At 43.3% G+C, this 14571-nt stretch overlaps 1 protein-coding gene across 12 annotated transcripts in view; it reads left to right on the forward strand.

Annotated features, from left to right (window-relative positions):
* The first annotated feature begins 540 nt into the window (after positions 1–540).
* Positions 541–14571, forward strand: part of LOC127547244 (zinc finger protein OZF-like) — a 170947-nt gene continuing 156916 nt past the window's right edge. Inside the window, exons 1-5 of one of the 12 annotated variants that reach the window (XM_051974041.1) lie at positions 745–1092; positions 1462–1514; positions 6118–6244; positions 7801–7896; positions 11042–14028. In XM_051974041.1, coding sequence (XP_051830001.1) covers positions 1482–1514; positions 6118–6244; positions 7801–7896; positions 11042–12381 — 1596 coding nt within the window. In that variant the 5' untranslated portion in view covers positions 745–1092; positions 1462–1481 and the 3' untranslated portion in view covers positions 12382–14028. The other 11 variants (XM_051974039.1, XM_051974037.1, XM_051974038.1 and 8 more) reach the window with 11 other exon arrangements.

Genomic DNA, 14571 nt, shown 5'->3' on the forward strand with positions numbered 1-14571 from the left:
TCCCGGAGGTCACAGACTGGTGGCGCAGACACCACCCCAACCAGGAGACAGAGAGACCCCTGTGGGCCCCGCTGTGCACAGGACACAAGGGAACTCAAGGGAGTGATTTACTACCCACTAGTTAGGGAGGAGGATAGCGGCTTAAGGAGAGGAGAATTCTGGGAGGGAAGAGTCAAAATCCAATAGAATAATGGCTAGCGGAGGGAGTAATACTTAGGGAGGAGGAGAGAGGAATTCTGATCCAAGGCACTTAATTCTTCTTCCTTGTTCTCGCTCCTCATCATACCGTTTAATGCTGAATTTTAAGGGTAGTTTGCAGTAAGGTCTGGTCTGCTTGTAGAGCGTCAAAGATCACAATTACTGAGGAAAATTAAATACAATCCAGTCGTGATTTACAGTTAATAATGGTGCCCAGCCCCCGATCTTCCCAAGAGCCTTTTGCTGCCAAAGGTTCAGAGCGTGGGATCCCTTACTTCGGGTTAGTCTGTGAGGCAGTTTCCGCAGGGAGTGGGGGGGGGGGGGGGGGGGAGGGTCTTTCTGCTAAGGAGGAGGAGGGGGCGAGTGTGGGAGGGGAGGAAGTGACGGAGGCCGCGGGGAGGAGGAGCTCTCAGGGAGGAGCAGCCTGGAGGGGGGTGTTGCCCAGGTGCGATTTGGGCACTGAGGAGGACTTGGGAGTCTGGGAGGAGTTTAGGGCCGAAGGTCTTTGCGTGTTGGGGGCAGGACTAAGGTAGGAGAGGCACTGGGAGGCCTAAAGGGCAGAGCCTCCGTGTGATTGGGGGAGGGATGAGGCGGGGCTCTTAGGACCAGAAAGATCCTCCCACACTGGGCTTACAGGTGCAGGAAGTGTGCTTTGATATCCCTCTCCATTCCCTGCTGCAGAAATTGCTCTGCCTTCCTTGTGAGTTCCGGTCTCTTCCCGTTTCCCCCGAGATTTCAGCTCTCTCCCCTACTTCCCCGGGAGCTCGGATCTCTCCCCTATTTCCCCGTGAGCTCAGATCTCTCCCCTATTTCCCCGGGAGCTCGGATCTCTCCCCCTTTTTCCCTGGGTTCACGCGACACTCAGGAAGCCAGGTCTGTGCTTGCAGCCCCCAGGTAGGTCTGAGCCTGCGACCCCCATATTTCCTGGCTTCCATGGCTGCCCTTGCCTTGGGGTCTCCTCTTCTGAACTCGTGGTACGTGGCCTCCGGGGCTACCAGGAGCACAGCTTTCTACATGTACATCTGTTGGATGAGCCCCCCTCCCCTAAACCCTTTCCAGACTCCCAGTCACTTCCCACACTTGGCCAGATTTCCCATTGGTTCACAAGGGGAGGTGTGACCTCTGTTTGTAAGCGCTTTGGCTCTTGTCACTTGTGTGGGTCCTTCAAGGGTGGGAGCAACAGGACCCTGAGGTTACGACCAGGGACCAGAGGGAGGAACGTGACAAAATGGAGTCACTTTGGTTGCTTTGCTACCTCCACAGGGAGCCAGGAGCCAGAGGGAATGGGCCCTGGGAGCCTCGGACCTCCTCCCCAGGTGAGTGCCGTCCTTCCCCAGACCCGACCAACATCCGCAGTCCCAGCCATTTCTGCAGACAGGGAGGATGGGCTGTGGAGCTGCAGGGCCCGAGGGATGGGTCATTTCCTTACAAAACAGGGGGAACACAGTAGTCACAGCCCTGCCCTGCCCAGCTGAGTCCTTGGGCCCCTGGCATCTGGGGCACTGAAACACACGCCCCCTGTGGGGGGTTATTACATACAGAGGATGGGGAGGTCCTCCCCTTACTTCATGAGGAAGCTCCATTCCCCAGGGATCAGATCTGCTCTCTTTGGGCCCGCCCAGCCCCATCCCCACCCAGAGCCTCTCCTCCTCTTGGTCTCCTGTGACCGAGCTCCCCTGAAGCTCCTGAAGCACAATTTCTCATGGTTACAACTACATAACATCTCTCCAGGGGGCAGCACCATGTCCTCAAGAAGCCTCAGGAACTGACTGATCAGTGTTCCTCTGTGTGCCTGTGTACATGTACACACTCACACTCACACACACACACACTCACTGACACACTCACACATACTCAGACTCATACACACACACACACTCACATACACACACACACACTCACACACACTCACACTCATACACACACACACACTCATATATACACACATACACACTCACACACACACACACTCAGACTCATACACACTCACACACACACTCACATACACACACTCACACACACACACACTCACACACACCCTCACACTCACATACACACTCACACACACACACACTCAGACTCATACACACTCACACACACTCTCACACACTCACACACACACATTCACATTCCCACACACTCACACACACACACATTCACATTCCCACACACTCTCACACACACACTCACACATTCACACTCACACACACACTCACACTGACACACACACACACACACACACACATACTTATACCACCCAAGATCCACCGTTTCACTTTTTCACCAGCTCTCCCTTCACTGAGAACACAAATAAAAACCAAACCCATTCACACAAGGTTCTGTCTGTCTAAATAATAAAAAGGTCCACTTGCTAATGTCCTAAAACACATCTCTCCTTCTGCACCAGGGTCTGCCCTCTTTAAGAAGCAGCAGCAGCAGCAGCAGCGTGATTCTTCATGGTTCCTCAGCAATCCTGGTTGCTCTTTGTGCTAAGCTAAGCTAACTGCCATAGGGGGCCCTTACATTTATGGCCCTTACCTATAGATGCCTTCCCCATCACACGCACATATGTACATGTGACACGCCTGCAGTACACTTAAGTACACAGGAACTCTGATCAATGCCTCAAGTTCCCTCTACTCCCTCAAACGGAACAATCCATATTCCTGTACATCCTTTGACTTTGTTTTGCTCAAGACTTATCCCTCCCTTCATCTAGCTTCCCTCTGACTCCCTCCTTTTTTTCATCACCTTGTTCCCTGGGGAGTACATTGCACTTCTCCATTCATCTTTCCATGTCAATTATTCTTCCTTCCTTTGACTAGATGACAGAACTTCGGATGTCCCCATTCCTTTGTTTGTGGAGATGTCTACCTACTCACCCTCCTTGCCAGAAGTAACATTTCCCAGCCCTCCTTTATCTCCACCCACTTCCCCTCTTTCCAGTCTCTCATTAAGATCATGGAGACATGACAGACATTTCCAGCTTTCCTCTACTTTGATTCCTTCTGTGAGTCCAAAGAGGGATCTAAGTGGACTCCTGTCATCTCACTATGGTTGCATATAACTGGTTTGTCCTTTTATTTTGAGTCCCTGGAGCAAGTTCATTCAGGATTATTTTTTGTATTTCTCTTCACTTGTGTCTAAACTTCTAAAGTTTTTTTTCATTTATGGTCTTCCTTAGGAATGCTGGGAAGAATTTTCATTAAAGGTCCTTTCCCCTAATAGCGTGTTTTTGTTTCATAATTTACCTTTGGCCATAAGATCATGTTCTTTGACTTCTGTTATATTTTATTCCAAGTTCTCTGCTCCTTAATGAGAGCTGCTGCTAACATTGGGCCCGGTGCTAATGGTGGCTCCTTGGTACTTGATTGTATTGGACATTCTTTCCGGAGGCTTGCGGGATGTTTCCCGTTCACTTTGCAGCTCTGCATGTTGGCGATGATTCCCTAGGAGGAAGTTGAGGTAGTTCGAGGAAGGTGCAGAGAGAAATCTGAGAATTTTTCTCTTGGCCATCGGGAGCTCGATTCACACAAGAGCACACAGGCTAGTCATGCGGGAGGCTCCCAGGGCTACCAAAGGAAGCTGCCCATATCAGGAAATGTTGGTACTTGGCCAAGGCTCCTGGAGCTGGAATGGGATCAAGGATGTGGTCTTCTGTGACCCCTAAGATCATGCTCTATGGACTTTACCTGGGAAAGGAACGTGCTTCTAACTGCAGAAAGCGCATTTCTGAAAAAAATTCAGGGCCTGTCTCACCAAAGTAACCTGTGCAGTTTTTCTCTCCTGAGGATATAGTGGGGACTGGAAGAATTTCTTGAAGTCTTGTGTGTGGGCTGTTTTTTTCAGGGCATTCTGCTAGGACAATGACACTTAAGTTTCTCCTTGCTCCCTTTTCTTGGTGACTTGTTTACTTTGAGATTCCTTACATTTTCTTCCCTAGGTTAAAGTCTCTTGAATTTGGTTTCGTATTTGTCATTGTCTTGGGGCTCCCAATTGGTCTCTAGGAGTTTTTAGAGATTAGTTGTATTTTATGAACTTGATTCTTTCTTTCACAGAACTTATTTCTTTTCCATTTAGTCTCCCCTCAAGTACTCTTATTCCATTCATGAACAGGTCTAACTCTAGCTCTCATTCTTCCAAGAATTCTGGCCCCATTAGGCCTGTGTCTAGCACAAGGACGTTGTACTTTGTCCAAAGCATTCTCTTTATCTATTGAATTGACTGTGTGATTTTAGATGTTTTGGTTTAGAATGTGATTATGTTCCTTTTTTTTCCTCCTGCTGAAGTATCCCTGGCAGCAATCCCACTTGGTCCCAATGAAGGGTTTCTGGGATCATTTACGGTGGTTGTTTTGATAGGATTTTGTTTAAAATTGGAGAAGGGAGACAATATTCATTCTTTGACTTGTAGTTTCCTTTCTCTGTTTGGACTTTCCTTGGTTTCAGCCTTGGGTCTCTGTCTGATTCTTGTAGGATTCTTAGGGGACGCTTTCTTGTTTGGAAACGTCAGTGGTGAAGCGTGGGGACTGTTTGTTACAGATGTGAGAGAATTTTCCTGTCTGCTGCTCATTGGAATGTTTCAGGCTATTTGTCCGGGCGGCAAGCCCTGCTCTCTCTCTGAGATGCGCCCGTCAGTGGCAGGGCGGGCCCAGGAGGTGCAAGGGGCGGGGCCTCTGAGGCAGGAGGCGGTGTCTGCCGGAGTTAAGGAACTGCTATAGGTTCCTCGAGCTGGCCAGGGGCGTGTCCTCTGGCTCGGTCTCCTCCTGGGACCAGCCTAACTCCAGAAGCCTCTGGTCTGGGCTCCGCCTCCGCCGTTCTGAGAGCTGGGCCTGGCGCTCCTGGAGGAGGGGCAGCTAGAACAGACAGCCCCGAGCAGAGCTCCTCCTCTTCTCCCGCTATGCTCCCTGAGAGCGTGACTGAGCAAAGCCGGAATGCTCGCACCTGGGTCTGCCTCTGTGGGACTGGGATGGGGGGTGGGGGTGGGGTCAGGCATTAGCATCCGATAAATATCCTACAAGAATCAAACCCAAACCCAATACTGAAACCAAGGAAAGTCCAAAGAGAGAACCCTGCTTCTGTCAGGGAACATCCGCTCTAGGTAATTCATCCTCCCTTGCTGCCCTTTCATTTTTTCCTCCACAGTCTCCTACAAATGCCAACCCGGTGTCCATGCTGTCCTTCTCCAAGGGCTAGTTTCCCCCAGGAGTGACAACTCCCTCAACCCCAAGACTAGTAGATTTTTCAGGCACTTTAGGTCCCCTGTCTCCTATAAGAATTTTCATCAGTGTTACCCACCTCCTAACTCAGGCCTCCTGCCTTTCTCCACCTTGTTCCATGTGGTCTCCTGGGCAATCTCAGAAACTATAAAAAAGCAATAAATTCCTCACATGTTCAGAAATAAAATCATAGCTGAGAAGAAAAACGGTAAAAATGTGGCTCCCACCTAGGCCGGGAGGAGGTCAGGGCAACAATCCCTTGTTGGAAATAAACATGTGTAAAATTCACAAGGACTGTTCTCTTTGACAAAAGGTGGCTTATTTAGGAGAAAAGATATAGATAAATGAAGATGTAAAACAGGCCCAAGAAGTGGGAAGTATGAGCTGCAGATGGAAAAGCAGAAGGACCACCAAGGAAAGGAGTTGGGAGGAATCCATTAAAGGGATGTGCCACGTGGCCCTAGGATGTTGTTCCATTATGTGTTCCATAAGTCATTTCTCAGCTTTATTTCAACTGGTCCCAAATTCTATCAGTCTCTTAATGACCACAATCTCAAGAGCTGACCCTGACTCTGAGAAAGCCTATGACCTTTGGGCAAATCCTTGCTCTGAGTTTCAGCTTTCTCCAGAAAATTGGAGGGGTTGGATTCTACTTCTGAAGGGTCTTTCAGCTTCACATTGTATGACTTTTGATGACTTAGGTGATGGTGACGTTCAAGGATGTGGCTGTGGACTTCACTAAGGAGGAGTGGCGGCTCTTGGACCCCTCTCAGAAGAAGCTGTACAAGGAGGTCATGGTGGAAAATGCCCGGAACCTGCTCTCCCTGGGTAAGGGCCCTTCCCCTGAGAATTGCAAGTCTGCAGTCAGAGGGAAAATCTGCACTCCCCGGGGTGCAAGATTTGGGAATGGGGGAAAGAGAAGGGAAAGTGCTGGTCTTGTATGATAGGACCTGGGAAGGTCCTTTGTTATTTCTGAAGCTCTCTCTTGCCCATTCCAGGTGAAAGATAAAATCAGTGGAAGTATTTCAAACATGGAACGAATCTTAGGGGTTAGCCTCTACCTGGACACAAATTTTGTCTGCCAAAGTTCTGAAAATTTCTCACACAGCTTTTCCTTTCAGTTCATTCCTTTTGGGGATAGGTCTAGCATTTGGAATATTCCTTATTTTTTTTTTAAACAAACATCAATTTGTAGCTGAAAGCAACTAGTTGGCCCTAGAGTATAGGAAGTTTCTCTTTAATCTGCCTTAGTATTGCCTTCAAATTCCAGCAAAAGTGGTGAGAAACGGGCAGCGAGGTGGACATTTCCAAGTGGTGGGAAAGGAATGGAAGGGGAAAAGCATTTATTTTTACCAACTATTTGCCCAGTGCTGTCCCATATGCTTTCTTTACAATACAGTCACATTCATCAAAAACAAGTTCCAGCAAATAAGTTATTTTGATTTTTTCTAAGTACCTAAATTAATGATAAAGGACAAATCAAGAAAGATGCCATTTGCATCCAGAGAAAAATCTGATAAACAGAAATGTGGTTGTCATAATTTTATATAATTATATGTGTGTATATGTATATATTTACATGTCTGTATTATTTATGTATGTATATAATAAATTTCTATGTAATGGCAGCCATCTCTAGGTTGGGGATAGGCAAAGTGATAGGAAAAAATTTGTGTTTATCTATTTTGTTGTCTATTTGAAAGTAATAAAAAGTTGTACATTGTGGATTTATAGTTTCATGTGCAGTCATCTTTTTTAATGTACCATGAAAAGGAAATGTTTGTTTGTAAATTAAAAGTAAAACAAAATATTTTGTCACTTTATTCTCATCTTAAGTTTCCAAGTTAGGGTGATACTGTTCTCTCCATTTGAGAATTGAAGAAACTGAGGAAAAGAGTTTAGTTGACTTGCCCAGAGATGCACAGTTAGTAATTGTCCAAGGCTCATTTCAAACTCAGGTACACTTGACTATGTTTCCACTCAACTATCGGTTCTCTTTAAGTTGTGGAAAATGAAAACTATGGAATGAGTCTATCCTGTAAAAAAGGTGTACTAAGTTCAAGGTCCCTCTTAATCAGGCCTGAGGCTGCTCCCACTCAGTAACTCTTTTTCCCCAGGTTTAGGATCAGAAGTTTCTGCCAGAAGGGAGCCTCACAGGACAGGAGGTGGGTCTCTCTCTCAGAGGAAGCTGTACAAATAGTGGGCATGTCCTGTCTTAGGTGATTTGCTTTACAGGCCCCAGTGGGTGAATACTGAATACTGATAGATATGTCTGAACATCAGGGGCTGAATTTCAGCATGGAGCAGCTCTGGATCCTCATCTTTCTCTAAGGAGAACTAAGTGACCAACTTCTCTCCATCTTCTTTCTGATTTCCATGCCCAGGGCTTCCAGTTCTCAGAGAAGAGGTGACTTCTTATTTTGAGCAAAGGGAAGCACTGTGGATGCTGGACCAAGAAGGCCTGAGGAAATGCTCTCCAGGTGAGTCAGGTGAAAGCAGGGATATGAGAGCTGTGGTTACAAGAGGCTTCTGGGACTTACCCTGAAGGAAATGCTCAGTTTAGGGGAGAAAGGCCAGATTTGGATTTCTTTGTTGGATATTTCTTGCCAGCAATGTCCAGGGCTCCTCAGTGAACCTCGGTTTCCCATCTACAAAATGAGTGGGTGATTCTCCATGGCCCTATAGGGCCCTTCCAATATGCTCATCTGTGATGCTGTAAGAAGTCACTTTTAGGGATTTGGGGCAGTGGAGCTCTCCTGAAAGTGCCCCAAGGGATTACCTTTGGTACTTGGGCCATTTATTAGAACTTCAGTAAACAATTAAGGGCCTGCTACATGGCAGCCCTGGGCTAAACACCAGGAACACAAAGAGATGTGAGGGACATCCCCTGCTCTCCTGGAGGTCACAGAGTGGTGGGGCAGACAATATACCAGCGACTGTGAAGAGACCCACTGTGCACCAGATAAAGTGAATAACTTAGTGCCTTAGTGCATCATTAATAGGTGAGGATCATAATGGTTTAAGAAAGAGAGCATAAATGGGGAGGAAAGAGCCAAAGTGAAATAAAATAGCTAGCATGTATACAGCCCTGTGTACCATGCTCTGCATTGTCTTATTTTATTCTCATGAGACTCCAAGGACTTAACTGCTATTATTATGCCCATTTGACAGATAAAAAAACTGAATCTAACAGAGGTCCTATAACTTGACTAGCAAATTTCTGAACGGGGATTAAAACCCTGGGTTTCCAGATTCAAGGCCCTATCCATTTTCTATCCACTATTAACTGTATTTTGATTTTGAAACACATATGATGAACATGGTCATACATGTATGAGGTAGAAAATAGGAGAATTGCACAAGCTTCTGTTGAGACATGGAAATTTAGTTTTTAATCTCTAGCCAATCAAAATCAATTGCTATTTTTTTTTAAAGATTCATATTTTTATTGGCTCTTGACTAGTTTTGCACTAAATGACAAATATGCTCAAGGGTCAATTTCAGATATTGCTGTATGTTGCTTTTCTATAATATTTACATATTCACAACCTTTGAAAGGATAGTAACTGAATCCCTCCTGAATGACCAACCCATGTCACCAACCAATCCCTTTGAGAAACTGCCAGATAGAAAAAGAGTAACATAATCAGAGGAAACGTTCAAATTAGAAAATAAGTTTATATCTGTCAGTGAACAGCACTTTAAGGTCTAATTTTCAGGAAAGGTTGTGGCCTTGTGATTTCTTGATGGCCTCTCCTGACCATGGTTTTCAAGTAGCTTGCCAGCACTGCTGCAGAAATGCAGACCCAAGTCACATCTTACTCAGGCAATTAGAGATAAGGTTGCTAGGGAACCCAGTAAGGTGAGAATTACACTGGTCCAGGGAGAGACAGGCCCAAGGGTCTTTGCACTCCTGTGGACATTCGTATATGAATGTTCAACCTTCCTGAAATGCTGGGAACAATGTAATGTTAATTTGAGAAACCAAAAGTCTGTATTGCACTTAGAAGCAGCCAGAGTTTTATGGGATCACTGCACAGTCTTCCACAGCAGTGTATTGGTGATAATGATAGACTGAAATCACTGCAGAAAGACTTGTAAATGTGGAACTATGCACATCTGTGTTGTCCCAGCTGTATACAGCTACCTATATAACCAAATCAGACATTTATTTACCACTTAAGGTGCCACACATTTTTGGGTCAGACTTCTTGGATCATTATCTCAGTCCTTCAGGGGGTTTGTGAGCTTCTGAAAGGGAAAGGATTGCCATAGTGGAAGTCCCATATCACAGGATGAGGAACTCAATTTTCTATATGAAATACATTTTCAGATGTGGATATTTTCATGCATTTTTTTTAAAATTGTGTTTGTTAAGCTATGCAGGGGACACATAATGATATTTTTCTCCCCTCAGGCAATTGGTGTTAAGAGACTTGCCTAGGATCACACAGCCAGGAAATGTTAAGTATCTGAGATCAGATTTGAACTCAGGTCCTCCTAACTTCAGGACTGGTGCTATATCCACTGTGGCACCTAACTGCTCCATGATAATTGTTTAAAAAAGAAATAACTTTTAGCTATCTCAAAAAAAGTAATGTGTCAGAACAAAATCACTTTTGATATAAGTTACCAATTCTTTGGGACATATATTAACTGGGTTAGCCTTCTGAATATGATCTCAGATAATGTAATAGAAAAAAATAAAATTGAAAATGATCATCATGGAAATTTGTTATCGTTATAAGTAGGATGGATCATAAAATGACTTCAGTATGTAGTATATATGCACCACATGACATCTATGGAAAAAGCATTGAAAGTGCAAATAATGAAAGGGAAAGGGAAAAATTGAGAGTGGAGATCATTTGTCACATACTGTGGACAGAGCATGCCCATTCACAGGATGTAAATCCTAGTCTATGCTGCTGGGATTGTGGTCAAGTCACTCAGCCATTGTGACCTGAGTTGTGCACCTACTCAGAATGAAGGCACTTTCCGTGTTGTCACAGGTTTATTGTGAGGTTCCACTATAAGTGTGCAGGAAGCTCCTCAAAAAATAAATTAGGTTTGGTATGTAAACTAATGTGATTTAAAGTGATTGCTTCTGCCCATTTAGAATTTTTCTCTTTGCCTAGAAAATACAAATAGAGGATTTCTTACTTTACATCAGAGAACCCACACTGGAGAGAAACCTTATGAATGTAACCAGTGTGGAAGGGCTTTTATATATAAGCAACGTCTTATTGATCATCAGAGAACCCACACTGGAGAGAAACCTTATGAATGTAATCAATGTGGAAAGACTTTTACAAAAAAGGGAGCTCTTACTGAACATCGCAAAATCCACACTGGAGAGAAACCTTTTGAATGTAACCAATGTGGAAAGACTTTTTCATGGAAGAATAATTTTATTAAACATCATAAAATCCACACTGGAGAGAAACCTTATGAATGTAACCAATGTAGAAAGACTTATACACAAAAGGGAGCTCTTCTGCTCATGGAGGGAAGGGGATATAAATAAACAAACATATATATATATATATATATATATATATATATCTACATCATGTTTATATTTCTTTAATTGTTTGTTGCTTTCTTTCTTTCTTTCTTTTTTAGAAGCAGAGATCAGACGTGGAATGAAGGAAACTCCTGCAGAGCAAAGTCATTCTGTGTTTGAAATTCACAAGCAAAGACTCATGGGTGATGGTCCCTGTGACTTGACTTGTAGAGAAATCTGTGCATCACATGAGAAAATCCAGATTAGAGAGAAAGATTGTGAAGGTAAAAAATGTAGAAAAGATTTTATAAAAAAGGAAACTCTCATTGTACATCAGAGAATCCACAAAGGAAAGAAGTCTTATGTATGTAACCACTGTGGGAAAGCTTTTGTAAGAAGAGGAGTTCTTACTATACACCAGAGAATCCACACAGGAGAAAAACCTTATGAATGTAATCAATGTGGGAAAGCTTTTATAAGAAAAGGAATTCTTACTACACATCAGAGAATCCACACAGGAGAAAAACCTTATGAATGTAATCAATGTGGGAAGGCTTTTAGAGACAAGGGAGCTCTTACTGATCATCAGAGAATCCACACTGGAGAGAAACCTTATGAATGTAACCAGTGTGGAAAGGCTTTTAGAAAAAGGGGAATTCTTACTGTACATCAGAGAACCCACACTGGAGAGAAACCTTATGAATGTAATCAATGTGGGAAGGCTTTTACAAATAGAGGATTTCTTACTTTACATCAGAGAACCCACACTGGAGAGAAACCTTATGAATGTAACCAGTGTGGAAGGGCTTTTATATATAAGCAACGTCTTATTGATCATCAGAGAACCCACACTGGAGAGAAACCTTATGAATGTAATCAATGTGGAAAGACTTTTACAAAAAAGGGAGCTCTTACTGAACATCGCAAAATCCACACTGGAGAGAAACCTTTTGAATGTAACCAATGTGGAAAGACTTTTTCATGGAAGAATAATTTTATTAAACATCATAAAATCCACAGTGGAGAGAAACCTTATGAATGTAACCAATGTAGAAAGACTTATACACAAAAGGGAGCTCTTATTGTACATCAGAGAAGCCACACTGGAGAGAAACCTTATGAATGTAACCAATGTGGAAAGACTTTTACAAAAAAGGGAACTATTCCTATACATCAGAGAATCCACACTGGAGAGAAACCTTATGAATGTAAGCAATGTGGAAAGACTTTTACATGGAAGAATAGTTTTATTCAACATCAGAGAATGCACACTGGAGAGAAACCTTATGAATGTAACCAGTGTAAAAAGACTTTTACACAAAAGGGAGCTCTTACTGTACATCAGAGAATCCACACTGGAGAGAAACCTTATGAATGTAACCAATGTGGAAAGACTTTTGCATGGAAGAATAATTTTATTAAACATCAGAGAATCCACACTGGAAAGAAACTTTATTAATAAACAGTGTGGAAAGGCTTTTACCAAAAGGGAAACTCTTAATGTACATCAGAGAATCCACACAGGGGAGAAACCTTACTTAGACAAATTTCTTATAATAAATATACCTAGTTGAAAAAGATAAATCCCTCAATGGTTATATTATAGGTAGATATATATATATATATGCAAGCATAAAGCTCGAGCTCTCTCTCTGCATCTGACACTTTCTTTCTTTCCTTTCCCTTTCTTATTCTCTCTAGCTCTGGTTCTGTCTCTCTCTCTCTCTCACGGTCTCTTTTTCTGTCTCTGTCACTTTGTCTCTCCCCTTCCTCCCTCCCTCTCTTCCCCTCTCCATCTGGCACTTCCTTAATCGCCCTTCTCTTTCTTGTTCACTCTCTGGCTCTGGTTCTGTCTCTCTCTGCCTTTTTTCATGCTATTTCTTTTAATCATTTATTTTCCTTCTTTCTCTTTCAGTCTCTGTCTTCCCCTCTCTCACTGTTTTTGTCTGTCTCTGTTTTTTTCATTCTCTCTTTTTTATGTTTTTATATATTTCAAAACATGCAAAGTGCCTTTTCATTATTCACCCTTGCAAAACTTTGTGTTCCAGATTTTTCTCTCTCTCTCCTCTCCTCCTGCTCCCCCAGAGAGTAAGTAATCCAATACAGGTTCAATTCTTGTAAATATCTTTCCACATATATGATTCTGCACAAGAAAAGTCAGATCAAAAAAGGGAAAAAACCAAGAGAACGAAAAAAACAAGCAAGGAAACATCACTACCAACAAAGGTGGAAATGCTATGTTGCGATCTACATTCAGTCTCCATCATGCTCTTTCTGGCTGCCAAACCTCAAATTTAAAAATCAAAAAAACAAAGCCACAGGATTCTCAATTCTGGAGATCTTCGATCTGTGCTAAAAAATCAAAAACTGAATGATCTTCTCCCTCTGGTGGCAACAATCTGTAAGAGCAGAGAGGAAATTTCCAAAACCTACATTTAATTCATTCACACTTGGAGAAGTTAATTAAATTGTCTCTCTGCATCTGTATTTCTCTTTGTCTCTCTGACTCACTCTGCTTTTTCTTTTTCTCTTTCTGTTTTTCACTCTCTGGCCCTCTCTGGCTTAATCTCTCTCTCTCTGACTCTGTTTTTCTGAATCTCTGTTTCTCACTCTGTGTGTGTGTGTCTTTCTCTCTGAAATATACCATATACCAAGTAATATCGATGTTCCAAAATGACAGCTGGGAATGATTGTGCTGTCCCGGCTGTACTCAGCAGGACAATCATCTCTGGCTACTCTGGAGGACTTATGATGAAAACTCCTGTCCATATCCAGAAAAGGAAATGATTTTGTCTGGATGTAGACTGAACCTGACTTTTTCTTGAGGATTTTTATTTTCATTAGGGTGGGAGATCTGGTTCCCCCCCCCCCACACACACACACACATGCGCACACACACACACACACACACATGCGCGCACACACACACACAACCTTTCATGAAACTATTTTGCAGAAGTTCACAAGTGGTTTATGAATGGTAGGTGGGGATGAGGGAGAGAACCTAGAACTCCAAAATTTTAGGGAAAAAATGTGAAAAACAATGTTTGGTTTGAATGTACCTGGGGAAAATATTGAATAAATAAAATTTCTAAATGCTCAAAAATGGTGAGGTGTCAGCATTTAATAAAAAAAAAAAAAAAAAGCTGGCGAGATCTCTAGAAGCAAAGCAAAGCTTATTATAAATTCTCAGGAGAAGGGTGTCCCACCCCTGGAGCAGATGATCCAAGGGAGGAAGCACCTCCTGGGGGCAGGATTAACACTTTAATACCTAAAGTAAATTCTTCCCTTGCCCCACTCATCCTCTTTGGTTGAGGGTCCTACATTCTAAACTCCGGAACTACCTGACCAATAAGTACATAATTGCCGATATTTGATTGAAATAGGGAGAAAATGATGTCATGGGAGTATAACAGGAAGGGAACTTAAGTATGCCCTTGACTCAATACTCAAAGTCCTTCAGGCCCTACTCAAACTCTAAGTAGATGAACAGATCAAAGAGAGCGCTGGCCTGAGACCCCCAAGAAGGATGGAGTCCCCTGAATGGCCATGTGTCAACTTGGTCTGGGATGGGATGTTAAAGAGACACTTCCTCTGGTGTCTCGGAGTTCCTGGTGACCAGAAAAAAAAAAATTAGAAATGCATTGAG

Source organism: Antechinus flavipes, chromosome 2, assembly GCF_016432865.1.
Source record: "Antechinus flavipes isolate AdamAnt ecotype Samford, QLD, Australia chromosome 2, AdamAnt_v2, whole genome shotgun sequence".
Taxonomy (NCBI): Eukaryota; Metazoa; Chordata; class Mammalia; order Dasyuromorphia; family Dasyuridae; genus Antechinus; species Antechinus flavipes.